Source organism: Oxyura jamaicensis, chromosome 3 (assembly GCF_011077185.1).
Source record: "Oxyura jamaicensis isolate SHBP4307 breed ruddy duck chromosome 3, BPBGC_Ojam_1.0, whole genome shotgun sequence".
NCBI lineage: Eukaryota > Metazoa > Chordata > Aves > Anseriformes > Anatidae > Oxyura > Oxyura jamaicensis.
This window is the reverse complement of record NC_048895.1, coordinates 6,392,178-6,409,002: the sequence shown is the minus strand read 5'-3', so window position 1 is coordinate 6,409,002 and position 16,825 is coordinate 6,392,178. Positions and strand designations below refer to the sequence as shown.

At 36.7% G+C, this 16,825-nt stretch overlaps 1 protein-coding gene across 13 annotated transcripts in view; it reads right to left on the bottom strand.

Annotated features, from left to right (window-relative positions):
• SLX4IP (SLX4 interacting protein) overlaps positions 1-16,825 on the bottom strand; it is a 79,700-nt gene that overhangs the window by 22,086 nt on the left and 40,789 nt on the right. For 7 of the 13 annotated variants that reach the window (XM_035320358.1, XM_035320368.1, XM_035320360.1 and 4 more), the window contains 2 exons: positions 15,990-16,079; positions 12,416-12,539 (listed from right to left, as the gene is read on the bottom strand). In XM_035320358.1, coding sequence (XP_035176249.1) covers positions 12,416-12,539; positions 15,990-16,079 — 214 coding nt within the window. Of the gene's footprint in view, positions 1-12,415; positions 12,540-14,596; positions 14,625-15,989; positions 16,080-16,524; positions 16,559-16,825 lie in introns of all 13 variants that reach the window. The other 6 variants (XM_035320362.1, XM_035320367.1, XM_035320365.1 and 3 more) reach the window with 3 other exon arrangements.

Here is a 16,825-nt window from a genome sequence, read left to right as displayed (position 1 = left end):
ACAGGTTATCCCTGTCTAGGACTGCCTCTGTTCATAAAGTAAGATCACAGATCCTTGTAACGTATGTAAAAAAGATGAATTTCTTTGTTTAGAACTTGTAAGTTAATATATAGGTGCATTAGACTTTCTGAAATACTGTACATTTAAAAAAATACATTTTGCTTATGCTAGATTAACTATTTCATGCAAATTAAGCTGATCGAATAATAATGTTTACAGTATATAGAGCTTTTCATCTTCAAAGTGCTCTACAGACATATTATTACACCGCTTTTTAGCGGTCGTATTTCTCCTCTTAAAATTATTCACCACCAAATCCAAATTCCTGATTGTTTGTAAACTTAGGAAAAAAAAAAAAAAAAAAAAACACATTTATTCTAAACCTAGTGTTGATTCTGCATGTTTTCTCTCCCAGAAGAAATCCAATTTTTCACACCATCTGCTCCAGGTCACTATTTCTAATTTAGGTGAGATTCAAAACCAAATGTTGCATGTAAATTTAAGCCTAAATCTAGGGTAAGGTAGGGGCAGCAGAACAGCAGAATGGCAGGGAACAAGAAGCCACCTGAGCCTTTTCTGGTGTTCTGAATAGGTACGGGATTTCCAGGGCACCATCTCAGATCGCACACACGCAACGTATCAGCTTCATATGTAACAATAACAAGCATAACTGATCTTCATCTGATGCAAATGTTTATACAGCAGATAACCAATAGGCTCAGACCAACTTATACAGTGAGGATGTCAGCCCGTCTTTCCATACATTCTCCCTTCAGTTTAAGAAAAAATACATTTTGGCCTTCAGATTTATATAGAATAAATGTGGCCTAAAAGAAAAGCCTGGGTACAGTACTGACTCTATATATGTGTGTGCGCACACGTGCATGTCAGGAAGAGCTAGGGTAAGCTAAGAAGCATCAGTGCAGCACTGCAGGCACTATTCTCCATGCACAAAAAAACAAAGCACTCCTCCCTTATGGTTCTACCAATTGCTCCCTTGCAATGCAAATATTCAGAGTCTGATCTTGGTAACTCATATCTGCAAATAAATTCAATGATGTAGTTTTCTTCTGTATTTTCCAGGGTGACTTACAGCCAGTTTTAACCAAGTACAGGCAAAAACTGATTATTTTTTTTCTCCTTATTTTCCCTTTCACAATTTTGTCAGTATTAGCACTATTCTTCTAAATATTCTGAAAACAGGCTATTTGTTAACACATATAGGTAGAATATCGATCTCATCAAGGATTTGGGAGCAAGATTTGGCTCCTATGAGGAAACAGGGCCCCTGCTGAATGGAGTAAAGAAAGCTTCCAATTAATCTGATCGTGACAGGAAGAGATATGCCTAGCAGAATCCTTTTTGCTATTGGAGCATAGACAGTTGGACATGGCACAGTATCTAAAGCCTTCAGTCCACGAGCCATTAGCAGCAAAACTGGACTGATGAAACCAAGAGCAGGGTTGTAAGGCTCTCCTCTAGCGGGGAAGGAGAGGAATTCACTCTAACATCAGAGCTACACTGAGCAAACTGGATCCAGTATAAGGCGTTTTTTGGCCTGCTTGTCATGGGTATTCTGGAGAGAAGACCTGAAAAGAAGTGTCAGACCATCTGGCTGCAAGGTGAGAAATGTATCTGATGGAGACCCTCAGAACATGCCAGCTCCGAAGAAAAACACACCTTCCCCTCACTAAAACTTGAGGTGGAAAGGCAGACTGATCCAATCCTGGAGAGCAGCTTTCTCACAACCCATTCATAATATAACAACAATAATAGCTAGCACCACCTGCTAATGCATTCAAGCAGATAAAGCAGAGCCATACATTTGAAGGCCAGTGTACCATTACCACAGACAATTGTTTTCTAATAGGAGACAAGATTTGATTTCACCCTTTTGCTGATCTCAAACTTAATGACCATATTATTTATTGCACATGACAGCCTTCAACACATGAACCAAAAGCTGCTTATGAATCCTCCATGTTCTGAGCATATAAACAGTATTCCAGGGGAATCTGTGTGCCTGGAGCTCCTTAAGCAGTGGAACAAGCCTGACAACTGAGGAGGAGTAAGGCATCTGTCAGTGCCAGCCAAAAGACAAGGAGAATTGAAAAGCAAGCCCTCCAGTAAATGCTGTGACACAAGTCAGCAGCAGAGGAGAACCTCAGATCTTTTCAAAGCAGCTGTATTGCCATGAAGGAGCAGCTTAGTCAAAAACTGTCTGATGACGCACTTGCACATACCATATATTCAGCATCATGCTGAGCATCTTCCCCAGACTAGTCAGACACAGCTGTATCCGAATCAAGCAGTGTCACATACTTACACCACTGAATTCCTAGCAGTGATAAAAGTAAGCCTGCCTGTAGAAGGTAGCTTCTAGCTATAATGAACCAGCCTTGCTGATGGTGACAAGAGTGACTTACAGGGTGACTTACAATGCACAGGGTGGCCTTTAAAGCATGAGTCACTTTTTAAAAATATGTTATTTCAGCCTGTCTCTGTCATTGAAGATACCCATGAGCTTCACGAAAATTTTTGATGCTATGTAGTACTTGAAAGGGGGGCTTAGAGATTTCTGAATGCCAGGAATCTCTACGAAACAAAATCGTGTCTAGGAAAAAAAAAAAAAACTAACCTAAAGTGTGAATATGAGCCTTTCAGAATTTAACAAACATGACCGGTTCCCCTTATTGTTCATTAGAACAACATTATTGTAGGTGCCAATGCTATGATGTTAAAAGACTCTCAAAATAAAGGCAAGCAAACTTTTCACAAATCTCCAGGCTCTTTCTCCTTTCCTCCCCCGGTAATAGGAAATAACTTCTGCAAAAACTTCTTCCCCAAAAGGAAAACGTTTTAACCCTATAGCTCCCACAGCTGACAAAGACTTTCATCTTCTACCAATAACAAGGTCTTCAGGCAAGGGTCACTAAAAATGTCAGGAACAGGTTTTGAACATGTGGAGAAATGTATGTTGTATCACACTGCTACAAAACCTATGGGTCTGGTGAAAAAAAGCCAGAGTCTGCCTCTGGAGGCATGGTGGGCGGGCATGAGGGGAAAGAAAAGCCAGTAGCAGGTATCTTCTGCAGAACTTAAAAAAGATGGCACCAAATGTGGAAAGGTGGTTTCTACAAAGCTGATCCTGATACACGGCAGCAATCAACATTGTCTTTTATTATTATTTCTCTCCAGACTCCTATTAGGACAGCCCAGTGGATCTAAGAGGTAGATGTTGATGGTCATGACCCCTCTCTTCTTCCGCCCTATCATCTCAAGGACACTGCAAAAGCAAGTGAGTTGGAAGAAATACCTGTGAATTTGAACCAGCATACATTTCACAGAGTTGTCTGAACAACATTATAAGGGACCACCTGAATTGCAGAGCTCAGTCTCTTGTAGTCACTGGCATCAGCACACCAGATACTATGTGCCCAAAAGTGCATAGGACATCCTCTTTCTCAGCATTCAATATAGCAAATGCAAAATGACCAAAGAAAACGAGCCTATCAGGTGCCATGGAAATACAACAAAAAAGAACAGACAAGCATTGCCCATACGCTGTGACGCATACCCACACACAAAAGAAAACCAAATATTTTAATTAAAAGAGTATCAGAAAGATGCTCTACAAACAAATAGAGGACTGTTGCCTTCTATTTTGTCTCTAAAGCAAGCTTTGTCACTTCAACAACTTTGTTTTCCACAGATACATATACAAAATATTGCAATGTAGAATGTTTCTCCCTGGATAACCATTCTTTACTGTGCATCAGAGTATCTCATATCCTCTTACAACGACCACAATGCATATTCAAGATTACACTCAATTTTTTTCCCTTCTCAATTAAGAATAATTACTAATTGCTGCACTACTAAATTTTAATTTACTTCCATATGTTTTTTTAATAAATTAAGGCCTAGGCCCTGCAAAGCTTGGCCAGTATAGTTTTGTTTATGTTCTGTCACTTGTGCCTTTGTAGTCAATGGAAATAATTCATTGCCTATAATAAACAATTTATCTAGCACCTTGACTGATGATGGCTAAACCTATAGAATCAAATACACGACTGCTCTCACTGAATTATTTACATAAGAAGAGTACGCATGACTTTTCTCCAGGAATTGGACTTCTATCTCTACCTGGATGGATTTCTGAGAAGCCTTCTAAAAGTTTTCCAAATACAAATAAACCCACAAGAATGTTTGCAATTTAAGAAACTGTATTTTCTCTCTTTGTCATATGATAATGAAACTTAAGAACAAAAGGATATAAAGGAGAGTATTATTGTGTAATATGGTAATAAGGAGAGTTGAAGAGAAGCTCATGTTCATATTTAACCATCAAATTACACCCACAACTACTTCCAGCTATAATGAAACTACAAAGGACAAAGTTCAACATGTATCTGTAATGATTTTTTTTCCTTAAGATGCAGTGTCCATTTCTGTTTTTGTTGGACTGATGGTTATTGTTTGGGGACTCAGACTTTTAGGGAGTGCAAGGGTTAAAGATGTGTAAAACAGATTTTCTCACAGTTTAAAGAGAGCAAAACAACACATTTAGGAAACCAGACAGCAAAAAGGTCAAAACTTTACACTTCCAGGTCAAACTTCTGGTTGCAATTAAGTAAATTCCTCCAAACATTTCTAGGGAAATCATATTTCTTTTAGGTTTTAATTCAAATCCCCACTCTTTCTTGCTTACATTGCAAGCAAAATAGTATTGCTCTCTTTAGGAAGAGTCAATGGAAAGTACCCACTTTTTCTTCTTTTTTTCTTCCCTTTTTTTTTAGTTAAAGGAACCTGATGTCATCTCAATATAAAAATCAAATAGTTATTTTTTCATCTCATTTAACATACAGTTGAACAAATTTTAAAAAGGCTGAAGAAACTATCACACCTAGGTCATTTTTAAAAAGTCTTTCTTCTGCCCTTAGAAATACTTCCCTTTTCATCCACTTTCATTATTTACAATTTCATAACTGTATTTTATTATTTTTAAATAAAGAATCAAGCTATTCTTCCTTCCCATGCAGTTAGTTATAAGAGAAACCTTCAAACCTAAGATGCTGTAAAAGGTCCTGATGTTGCAAAAACATGCCTGCTAAAACAGCTCTGCAAATCTCAGCAACTTCTATATTATTGCTCAACAAGACCACTTATGTCTACAAAATTGAATCTATGCCCCAGTAGCACAGATTTTCACTTTTTAATAGACATCCAAAACACATGGTCACTGCATCTGTGCACAGAAAACAAGCACAACAGGAAGATAAAGATACGCAGCATGTATGTTTTTGAAAATGCATAGTAGGTAGAGAACAACAGAACCCACTACTATGCACTCTTACATACCCAAATGTGTGTGTGTGGGGGGGGGGGGGGGAATGGGAAATGGAAATCGTAAAGACGTACTCATACTACAATAAAACTCAGCCAAACACAAAAATATGACCAGATTCAGATATTTGTAACCACTTTACTTCAAGGGAATGAACTTACTATTGCCACACTCCCCTCACTAGAAGATGATGACATTTGAACTTCATCTGCGCAATATTCCAGGCAGCACAGGCTCCTAGCAATCCCACAGATAGATTTTAAAGTTCAGACAGCAAAGGAAAAACAGATTTCTTGTACTGACCAAATAATGTATTTACCAATATTTTAAGCATTCTAACACATGGAATCTGAGCATCCATTAAATGCAGACCACAAGATCTATGAAATGCTGCTGAGAGAAATCCAATTTGCCATATTCATAAAGGATAGAAAAGAAAATCAAATTTATCCCTCAGAAAATTCTACATTGAGCACTTTAAAATCTATTCCTACTGTGCCTAGTGTTTAAAGAGGTCTAAAGAAGCTGAACGCTGACATGCTATCCTCTGAATTCCTGCTTCCAGGTGATGATAGAAGCTTAAAAACCTATACAAAGCAAAGAATGAAATAGTTTGAAAAGGAACAGATGTTGCAAAGAAGAATCAGGCAGCAAAGAAATGGCAAGCGCTTCGGGACCAATTTTCAAAATCCCCCCATGTGGATTCCAAAAACACTGGATGCTAAGTTATCTTTCAAACGTAGCTATATAATTCCCTGGCCTAGTTGAGAATCACTTTGATATTGTCAAGTGAGTAGCAACCAAGTGAAGCAGAAATTATAAGGTTCATCTTGCCTAACTTGCAACATCTCCAGACTAGCATTCTGCGTTCCATTTTTAACTGATAGAAACAAGCTCTTCTGGAACATGATTCAAATCACCTGACAAACTATTTTAAATATATATTTATCAGATGAATAGTGCTTGACAAGTGCCCACCTACTTCCATTAGTTGTGAAGAGAGTTTAAACCACTAGACCAGATGTAGGTGTTTACAGTATAGATGTACAAAGTTAGATACAATTAATTCTATGCTGCATGTTTTGGATAGGCAAATTGACTATCAGCTTCTAGCCAGTGCTGATTAACTAAAGGGGAGACATAATTCCACTTTGTAAATACACAATTAATGGGTACTGACTCTATGCCTAGCTTTACAACCAAAAAATGAAATTTAGGTGTGTATAAATATATATGTGTTTGTATAAACTGAGGTTGTAACAGCAAAATTACCACGCAGATCTAGTAGGATGCTACAGAAAGACCTTTATGTTTGATATAGATAGAAAGTAGCAAGGATAGTAGATGTCATGTTTGTGCATGCAACCACAGACTTTGTGCACATGCACATAGAGCAGTAATTTTTGTAATATGAACAAAAATATATAGAAACACAAGAAAAAAGAATCAAGGTGCAAGCAAGAGAAAAATAATTAATTAAGCAGGTATAAATTAAAGGTCTGAGGTAAAAACTGTTTTCAAAACTAAAGTCAAATTTTCACAAAAATACACCAAGTTAAACAACTCTCCTATTATTTTAAGAAAATGATATATTTGTTTGCAATATTAGCCATGTAAAACACTTGATTATAGGATATCTTTAAAATTAATAAAATGTTATTTTATTTCCTATCTATGACCATAACTTCACAAGGGAGATTCTCCCAGGGAATAAGTAAAATAAGCAGAAAGAATTCAACCTATCTAGTGCTGTACTTGCAAATGTCCCACGTAAGACAGTGACAGCAGTTGCTAAAGCTAAAGCAATTGCTAAAGTCTGCAAATATCAGTTCATTATCAGGAAAAATACAAATGTAGATCCTTCAATCTAGAAGGCCCAGAACTTCCTCCGGCAGTCTTTGAAGCACACCAACCCCCTCCAATGTACTAATGAGTTTTCAGTTTACAGTGCAGGCTTTTTCCAGAGATGTGTGATAAGAAAGGCCATACTGGATAAGATCAGAAGTCCATATAGCTTAACGCTTTGTGTTTAAACATCACTAGAAGTGCATGCAATGGGAAACCAAACACAAGAGCTAACTGCACGTAATATTTTTCCCAATACTCTCCTGGCCTCTGAGTACTCTCAGCTCAGACCTTTACTGAGCCAAAGGAAATTTCAGTGAACACTGTACCCTTCCTGGATTCCTCTCCCATGTTCTTGCCAGAGCCCATGGGCTCAACACAAGCTTTTATCATCCCTATTATCCTTTGGTGAAGAGTTTCACAGTTCTGCTAACTACTTTGACTTCAACTAATTTAATTTGATGTCCACTTTTTCCCAAACTGGAAGAGGAGGAGACTACAAGTGATTCTGTAGAAAAAAAAAAAAAAAGAAGAAAAAGAAAAAGAAAAAAAAATCTAAAGCAAACACAGGAAATATTAAGTACAAAATACTAATCAAAACATTTTGCATAAGTTATTGCATAAGTTGCTGCATACTTCTGGGAGCTATGCGCCTCTGTTGTCACAGAGGGATGAATGTAAGTTCAAAGTTCACAAAGATCTGCAGGACTGGGCCACAAATCATAAATTACTGCATTGTAAAGAAGTTGCAGTATAATTCTTTAGAGAGAGAGAAATCAAAATGTGCAACTGCAAACATCAAAGTTCATTCAAAAGACTTCTGTCCTCCACAGTCCCTGTGGTAGCTTTTCTGACAAAGCTTATTCTCCCTGCAGTTACACCCATCAAGTTTTTGTGGAGTTGCTCTTTAAGGAAGACAGACAAAATAAGTCTTGTTAAAAACAAATGAAACGTTATTTCACAACAAAGGAATAAGAGTTAATAGCTAGGATGGTGGGAATGCTTTAAATCATTTGTGCTGCTACAAGACTGTAACAGGGAACATACCCTATGAACATCATCTACATTTCATATTGTACAGTGACAGTGAACACTCATAAGGCAAATGCGAGGTCAGAACAGTTTGGAACCATCATGATTTATTGTATATTTTTGTTAGTTTACAGGAGCCAGAGGAACAGTTTCATTAGCAACAGAACAAATGAAATGTATTTTCTTATGAAATGGAGCCTAATGCATTTTTTTAATATTTAATAAGATGTGAACTTTGACTCTGGATCTTTGTAAGGCTGAGCTATTCATAATAGCACTTTCACTTCTTCCAGTTTGTCATTTCAGTAAGCTTATCGGACGTTAATGGCTGATAAACATAACGTCTAAGATTTCTACCAGTTTGTAAAGTTCAATCACATTTAGGAAAAGTAATTGGAGGAAAAAGATGGACAGGCGAACACACACAGACAGAAAACATGATCACAATTAGCCCCATTTTTTTTTATAAAAATACAATAATACAAAGAAAAAAAAAGAAAATGCAGATAAAATCAATCTGTGAGCTCTCTGTGCCATGTGACAGCATGCTCTCTAATTATTTTCACTGCAGAATAGACTACAATAAAATGATCTGATATCTGAGCAAAAATGTTCCACAATCAAGCCAAGAAAAACAAGAAGGATGCTAGGGAAGGAACGAGAAGAGATCTGAAAACGATTTGTAGGGTAAACATAGTGAGCCTTCTCCTTGAATAGGGGGAAGAAGGAGGTCTGTAGAAGAATGGAGGTCCTTCCATTTCTAAGGTAGCGATTTCTACCAGCCATATTGGCTTTACACATCTCCCTTTATATTTCCTCTGTGCACATGTAAACTTTGCCTTCTTCCTTAATTTTCACAGTCCTCCCTTTGTCATGCTCCTATATTTAGCATCTCTACTTGGATCTCTTCATGAGCAGTCTGTAGTTATTTAATTCTTATTGCTCTTATTCAGAAACATCCACCTTCTGTGGAACAGGAAAAACCAGGCTTTGCTTTTAGGCTGTTTAGGACTACAGCCTTTCTGTATCTAAGTAAGCATCATGACACACTAAGATGCTTGGCATCACCACTAGAAACAACCATGCGTTACTGAGCAGCGCAATTGCTGTGAACTGAAAACGTATGGCATACACACACATAAACAACAGTTCTAATTTTAAAGCTTATACAATTGTAAAGGGAAGTAGATAAGTTTTTTCTTTTTTTAAAAAAAGAATCAAAATTCACTAATACATGGCCTATTGATATTATTATTGGTTGGCTTACATTCATTGAAAATAGTGCAAACAAACCAGATGCGGTCAATGCCCTTCTTGCATGATTTTGGCCATGCAGATTGGACGCAGGCAAAGTTAAATCTTCGTAAACCTATCTCACCTAAAGTTTCTCTTAAAAATTAAAACAAGTCAAAATCAAACACGTTTGGACATCAATTAAACAAAGGAAACTGAGTTTATACCAAAGCCTATGTCCAAAGACTAAATTAAAGCTTACTTTGGCAAATTGTTCATACTAGCCATTTGGGAGGGGTGGGGAAATTGTTCAGACAGAAGAAAGAATAGGAAGAACTTGCTTGTCTTGGCTACTTTCTCTCATTTTTCCATTCTTTCTTTCTTTTTCTTCTCCTATGTGTAACACCCACAGATTTCCTAATGGGATGGTATGCGACCCACCACATACTGCTGTGTGGGTGTAACTTAAATGAAAAAGAAATGTAAATTAACAAGTAACACGCACGGATATTTACATTCTGTGCCACAAAACTGAAAGGTGGTATTAAATAATATTAACGTTAAACATAATAAAATATTAATATTTAAAAGAAATTGTGGTACCTGAAAAAAAATCTCTTCAAAATATTAACGGTAGCCAATTTAACAACAGTCTGCTCTACAGATCTAGAGAGCAGAACCAGATCTGCTAATCCAAGTAAGGTAGCTTGGCTTCTACTTCTGAGGAAAATCATAATATAACATGCTTTGATAGCAAGCTTTCAGGCTTAATATTGGTCTAATAATTCTGGTTCTAATACCTTTTGAATACATCCTGCAACGTGGAAAACAAAATACTTAGAATTGATCTGAAACAATGCAAGTTCAAACAAGGGTGGGGTGGTCAGCTGTGATACTAGAAGCCGTAAATAACCAGCTAATACACACCTTAGTGTTCGCCCCACATCCACTCTTCCTTGCCACAGCAGTGATTTTACAGCAGCGAGTCTCTAGACACAGGCTTGCATGACTTTGAGCAAAAGAAAACCATTCCGTTTGAAGAACTCAAACACTTTTTAAAACATTCAAATACAACAGTAACTGCAAGCTTCAACATTTATTTCATCACCAGCAGCTACAGAATGCGTATGTAGCTAGCCACATATCAAGCTTGAACATTTCTTTGTATACAACAAAACACTGTCAGACAAACACTGGCCAGCTATCTTGCACTTCCTCTGTTTGGGAAAAAACAAAAATGTATCTTTGTACTCCACCAACAGAAACTGTGAACCTGGAGAGGAAGGTAACAGACCAGTGTTTCTGAAGGCACATTTGAGTGATGATAACTGACAGAGTTAGATGTGGCTCACCTAAAAGGGTCAGACCCTCAGAGGTAGGTCCCCGTTGCTCTGGTGAACACCCACCTACTATTCTGTTATTTCCTTCTAAGGTAAGAATAGACTTGAATGTAACGTGATTAAACTTGATTCTTGGATGTGAACAAAGCACACCTTTCTTACAAATTACAGCCCTGAGCAAAGCAGGCTGAGGGAAGAGGAAAGAGAGTTGGAAATTAAGTTCAAGATGAATGTTCGTTATCACAGACTTTTTTTTTTAGTGTTAATTAATGATGGCAAGATTAACTGCAGAAAACTCAGGGAACAGTAATTCTGCCTCATCCAAAGTAAACATTCTTTAATCTAAAACTGTCACAGATATTACTGATGACCTTAAGCTCTTCATTTTCAGGAAATAAGGGAAAGAATCAAGCAGAAGATCAGTTCGAACTGTAAGTCAAAATACAAGTATTTTGACTGAAAAGTTCATGCTATACAAGAAAATACAGAACCTTAAAATCTCAAGAACTCTCTCAAATCAGTGCGTATGTCTGCATATATAAAAACAATCTGCCTGTCTGGAAGTTTTGTGTTACAAAATCATTGTTTTTGAAAACATACTTTTTACTGAGACAGGAAACTTAAATAAACAATGAAAAATCACTCTGTAAAAGAAAATACAGAAAAACCTCAAAAAAATCTTCTCAGAACTTCTGATTTCACCCTTTGTAACGGCCTACTTTCACTATAGGAAAATTCTATTTGTTCACTCAGAACTAGAAACACACAAGGACTCTTTACTGTCCCAAGTTTATAATATGCTCCATGCTGGTAATAAACAAAAGTCATTATTTCCTAAGAAGTATTTAAAAAAAGATTGATTTTGAGGTGTAACACTAGATAAGCCTATCATCTGTAAAACCCACCATGATGACAAAAACAGCTAGTGAAATAACATTAAACAAACACTGGCTAGGCGTTAGGTCCTAACATAAGAACACAAGTTATAGTAATCACTATTTTTAGATTTAAAATGTATGTACTGAAATTGCATCTTTTAGTCTCACCACCCTTACACACACACGAACCCAACAATATTGGTGCAGTTGGGTAAATGTTCTTAGAACTGTTTTTTCTGTTTGTTTGTTTTTCTGCACAGTAATCATTCCCTCCAAAGCATTCCAAGGTCACAGAAATCTGCAGGAACACAGATGAATTGACAAATGCCAGTTATCACATCATAGCAACTTTTTATGAGCTAACATATTGCAAGAGGAAGGAGAAGGAAAAATATTATTTCTAAAATAAAAAGTGTTCAAGTAAATGCCCAACTTCACAAAACAGATTTCCATCAGTTTTAGAGGACCCAGGGTTATACCATTTATTCTGCTTAATGACAGCCCTTCATACTAATAGTACAAGTGGTATGTTTTTCAATGATGTGTAGAAAATTAAAACCTACTGAATTTTTTCAATAACATAGCCAAAGTTATTTCACACCCCCTCCCCCCCCCCCCCAAAAAAAAAGATATTTTGGCTTTACTAAATTTCCTGATTGCAAGTTTTTCATGAAAAAAATAAAGAACAGTTTCCACCATATTTTACCTTATTTTAGTATAAACTATATCATTGATTTTACCTGTAATAAACAAAGGAGCAGATGATGCATGTTCCATCGATTTCCACTGACCACGCTGTTTAGGCGCTTCCAAGTAGTGCCTGACCCTCGAAGCAACAACCTCTTCCAGGAGCATGCAGACCTCCTGAAAGAGTAGCAATTTGCCTATTCACATCTAAGCTTCCACAAATGCCCACAGACACACAACAGAAATCAGTATGAAATCACTCTAACACAAAAACTAAAAACATTATCTGCAGTTAGATACTGAGGTATTAAATAGAGTTGAGAAGCACATAATTAAGGAAAAGTATCAGAATGAAAAAAAAATCAGTTTTGCTACACATTGTGAAGAATAAGGGTGAAAATACATTACAATGCAGATAAGACGGTGCATGATACTATGTCAATTATTTATAGAAAGCTGTTAATGCTCTTACTAGGCAGATGAAATACATTATGACAGTAAAATAATATTCACTTTTGAACAGCAAATTAAATTCACTTGCATGTGAAGTAGAAAAAATACGTAAGTGTATGATAACATTAGAAATTTAAGCAAAATATTAGTAAAAATACTGCCACAAATTGTTAGCACAGACTGTAAGAATCCTTATAAACCACAACAGGTATCTCGGTTCAATTTGTTGTAATTTTGGAAGGAAAGACCTAGAGCTAACTTGGTCACAGTAATGTAATTTCTCCAATTCATTTTGATTTTTCTCCTCCTAACCACAACCATTCGTATCTTTCATTCTTTCTTCAGCAAAGGAAAACAAAAAACATACAACACAGAAAGAAGAAATCTTTCACCCAGGTTGTTCTTCACCCAGAATAACCATAGGAAAAAAACCACCTTGAAATAAAAGCAAAAAATTACTCTCTCAAATACTAGGAAAAAAAAAAAAAAAAAGCTTTAGACATACACACAGTTGAGCCTTTTTCTTCAGTATTCTCATTTTTGTGTGCAACTATGTGCTCAAAGAAACTGTACTTTGTGGCATACAAAGATATTTTACCTTTTTATAGTGCTTGGAGAACAGACAAAATTATATTAGTACCATCTAAAATAAAATATGTTGGCTTGAAATTTATTTTTGATTAATCTAGGAAGTATGCAGAGCAACAGCATTTTTAACATACTGCTCTAAATGAAAGCAACATTCATATATTGGTCAACCACAAACAGTATTTTCTCCTTACAGTTCTAAATACTTTTTCCTTTCTGCTTGAAAAATACAATTATAAAATACAGTATCTACTTATTCTTCTGTTTAACTCATTAAAGCGATCTCATTACACATTCCTTAAGCAGGACTATGCATTCAGGTCAGAATGAAAAAGTCTAGAAAGCAGCGGAAACAGTTTGTATTTGGTTCCTTCTGAAACAAAAAGATTAGCATGTGCTTCCTTAATTTACATGAAAAACATTTATTTTAGTTATGCTTATGGAAATATTATTTAAATGTCTCTCCACTTGGAATTACATAGATTTGTATTTTTAAAAGTATAAACAGGAGCAATTTTCAAGACAATCCTCTCTTGGTTATTTTCCACCACTAAAAAGAACTCGTGACTTAGACCTTCTGCATGCTTATAGAGAGATCATAGCAATGATGTGACAGGAAATCTGTCTAAAAAATAAAAGTACAAAGCTAAAACTTTGACTTTGTTATTCCAGGGGAAAAGAAGGAGGACATAAAGGACAGAGAAATTATGGCAGGACAGAAAGAGAGAAAAGCTCCCCAAACGCCTCAGATTATCGATTTGCACCCAACGGTGTTTGCACTTGGCAGTCCCAGAGTGACTCCACAAACACCACATGTGACAGCAGCGTGCAGGCTGTGGTCTGTGGAACACCCAGCCAGACGGCGTGCACTTACACCATCCTCGCACATACAGGCCCTCCCGCAGTTTCCAGGCTGCTCTATGCGAGTCCCGCTCCAGCAGGAGCTGGCACGAGAGGCCAGCACCACTCCCTCCCTCCAGCCCGAATCACAGGGCTGGCAGAGGCATGCCCAGCCCTTTTGTAGAGCGGGGCCGCTGCCACGCACCCACTTCACACCCTTCCACACAGCCCTGTATCCTGTAAAGGGCAGATGTCAGAAGTCATCATGTTTGTGTTACACAGGGCTAAGAGGCACAGTTTCCCTCATTTTCCCCACAGTTCAACAGACAGGCAGCGAAACCAGGGTGTACCACCATTACTGGGCTTTGTTGTTCCCAAATTCTGGAAATTAAAAAAAAATAAAAATAAAAAACGTTGACATGAAAATTTGAAAGCTCTCAAAAAAAGGCATACATAGACATAATCTGACCTTTTTCTCCCCAGTCTAACAAAGACTCTGCGTAAGACTTTCAGTAAGTGAACTGTGAAGCTATTGGAATCACACTTCTTGGTTGCTGAAAATATGCAGCCTTCGTACTTTGCTCAAAATATGCAGTCGCAGAAATGTAATGAATGCTGCCCTGTCATGCCTCTTTATTAAAATCAATCATGACCTAATTTCCTGAAATTCATATCTTTTGTTTTGGCAGTCGTACAGAATACGTTTTGAAAACACATAAAAGACATAACCAAGATAGTAACACTGGTTATAAATAGCAGCAGTAATGGGTATTCATTTAGTCAGAATAAAGAAATATAAAAGATTTCCCCTATTTTCTTCTTTTTCTGGTTATTAAAGCGCAAATCAGACGGACCACATGCTGTTAAGTATTCTGCTTTCACTCCCTCGGGATACTAATTTATTGTTTCTTTTATTTTTATTTGAACACATTATTTTAAGACATACAGGGATGTTCTGTAGTGACAAGTTAATTATGCCATTATTAGGAAAGCTATCTGCTGAAAATTACCGTAACAGAGACTTGCGGGAAAGTCCACAGGCATTTGAAACATGTCTTGCATTCATTTTCAATAGGGAACTTCTCAAGTTCCCACACAGCCTGAAATAGGGGAGAACTCCAGCCAGGGACTCATCACAAGATTCTAACAGAAATCAGAGTCTGATGAAAGTTACGTTCCTAATTTTGCTGGCCACTGATGCTCTGATTTTCCAAGATTTCAGCCACTTTGGGGATTTTTAAACTATACATTTTAAAATAAAGATTGGCAATCTCTTTTAATAAGATACAGTGGTTCTACAACACTTTATCATGCATATTCATTGTATTTTCTTGCATTTGCTCTCTAAATAAAAAAAAAAATCTCAAAATGAGGCAAAGCAATTAACAGATATTTCACTAACAAGCTCTGCAGAAACGATACCTGTCACAAGCCGTTTTTCATCACTCAGGTTAGTTTACAAGAGAGAAACATACCATGAGAGGTATGTTTTTAAAAATGAAGTTATTTAAGACAGAAAAATCAAAACCACATGCACACACACAGAGTTTAAAAATTAAAAGGTAAATAGAAAGTGGTCATTAGTGACCCAAAAAGCACACATAGGGGTCCCACAGCAACCGTTCACAGTTAGGCATAACTAGCAATATTCTCAGCATAACACTGAAAAAGTCTGAACGGTTCTATGTGATCCAAGTTTTTCCCTGCAACCACATGCCTTTGAAGTAGAATTGATATTTATTGTACCTCTTTCTCGTGATCTGAAAACCAGCTGGTGTCTTTACTGGAGCCTTGAGGCAAAATATGAACATCCACCAAAACAGCAAAGTTCCCACACTGGAGGAGAAAAAAAAAAAAAAAAAAAAAAAAAAAGAGAAAAAAAGGTTCAACTGTAGCTGCTAGGAAGCAAACGTCAAGCAGAGAGAAGGAAGTAAACAATCAGGTAAGCATATGCATCTGATTCAGCAATACAGCAGACATCATATAAAAGCTTGTGGAAGGTTATAAAATACAGACTTACAAATTTACCACCATTGTCTGTGGATTTAATGAGAAATTAGGGTGCCAGCCGTGGGTGGCTAACTAAAACATTTAAACAATAACAGCAAGCACAAGCACACTGAACTTTCTTCAACTCATAGGCCAGTTCAAAATCTGAGTTCAGGCAAAATTTACCACATGAAAAATAAACGATTTCCTCACCAAATTCCCATCATTTCATTTTCTGATAATTTAGTACTATATTAGCTATCCTAAAATGAGTAATTATTTAAAACCTCACCCTCTTTAGAAGTCTTTTCCTTGTTCCAAATTACCTAATAAAAGGAACAGAAAGTTTGAAGAATATTCATTGGCATCTGTCATTTAGCCAATACTTTGAATGGTTAAATGATAACAAGACTAACTTATTAATTACTGTAATATGAAATTGCTAGGATGATGCAGACTATATCCCAAGTCATGTTAACTATTTCTAAAATTCCTTAATAGGCTTTCATTGAGGACAGCAACATACAAGACTTAATTATTTTTGGTTGTCAGTGTATCAGGTGCAAACTCATCTCCTTAGATCTGCTGCACCC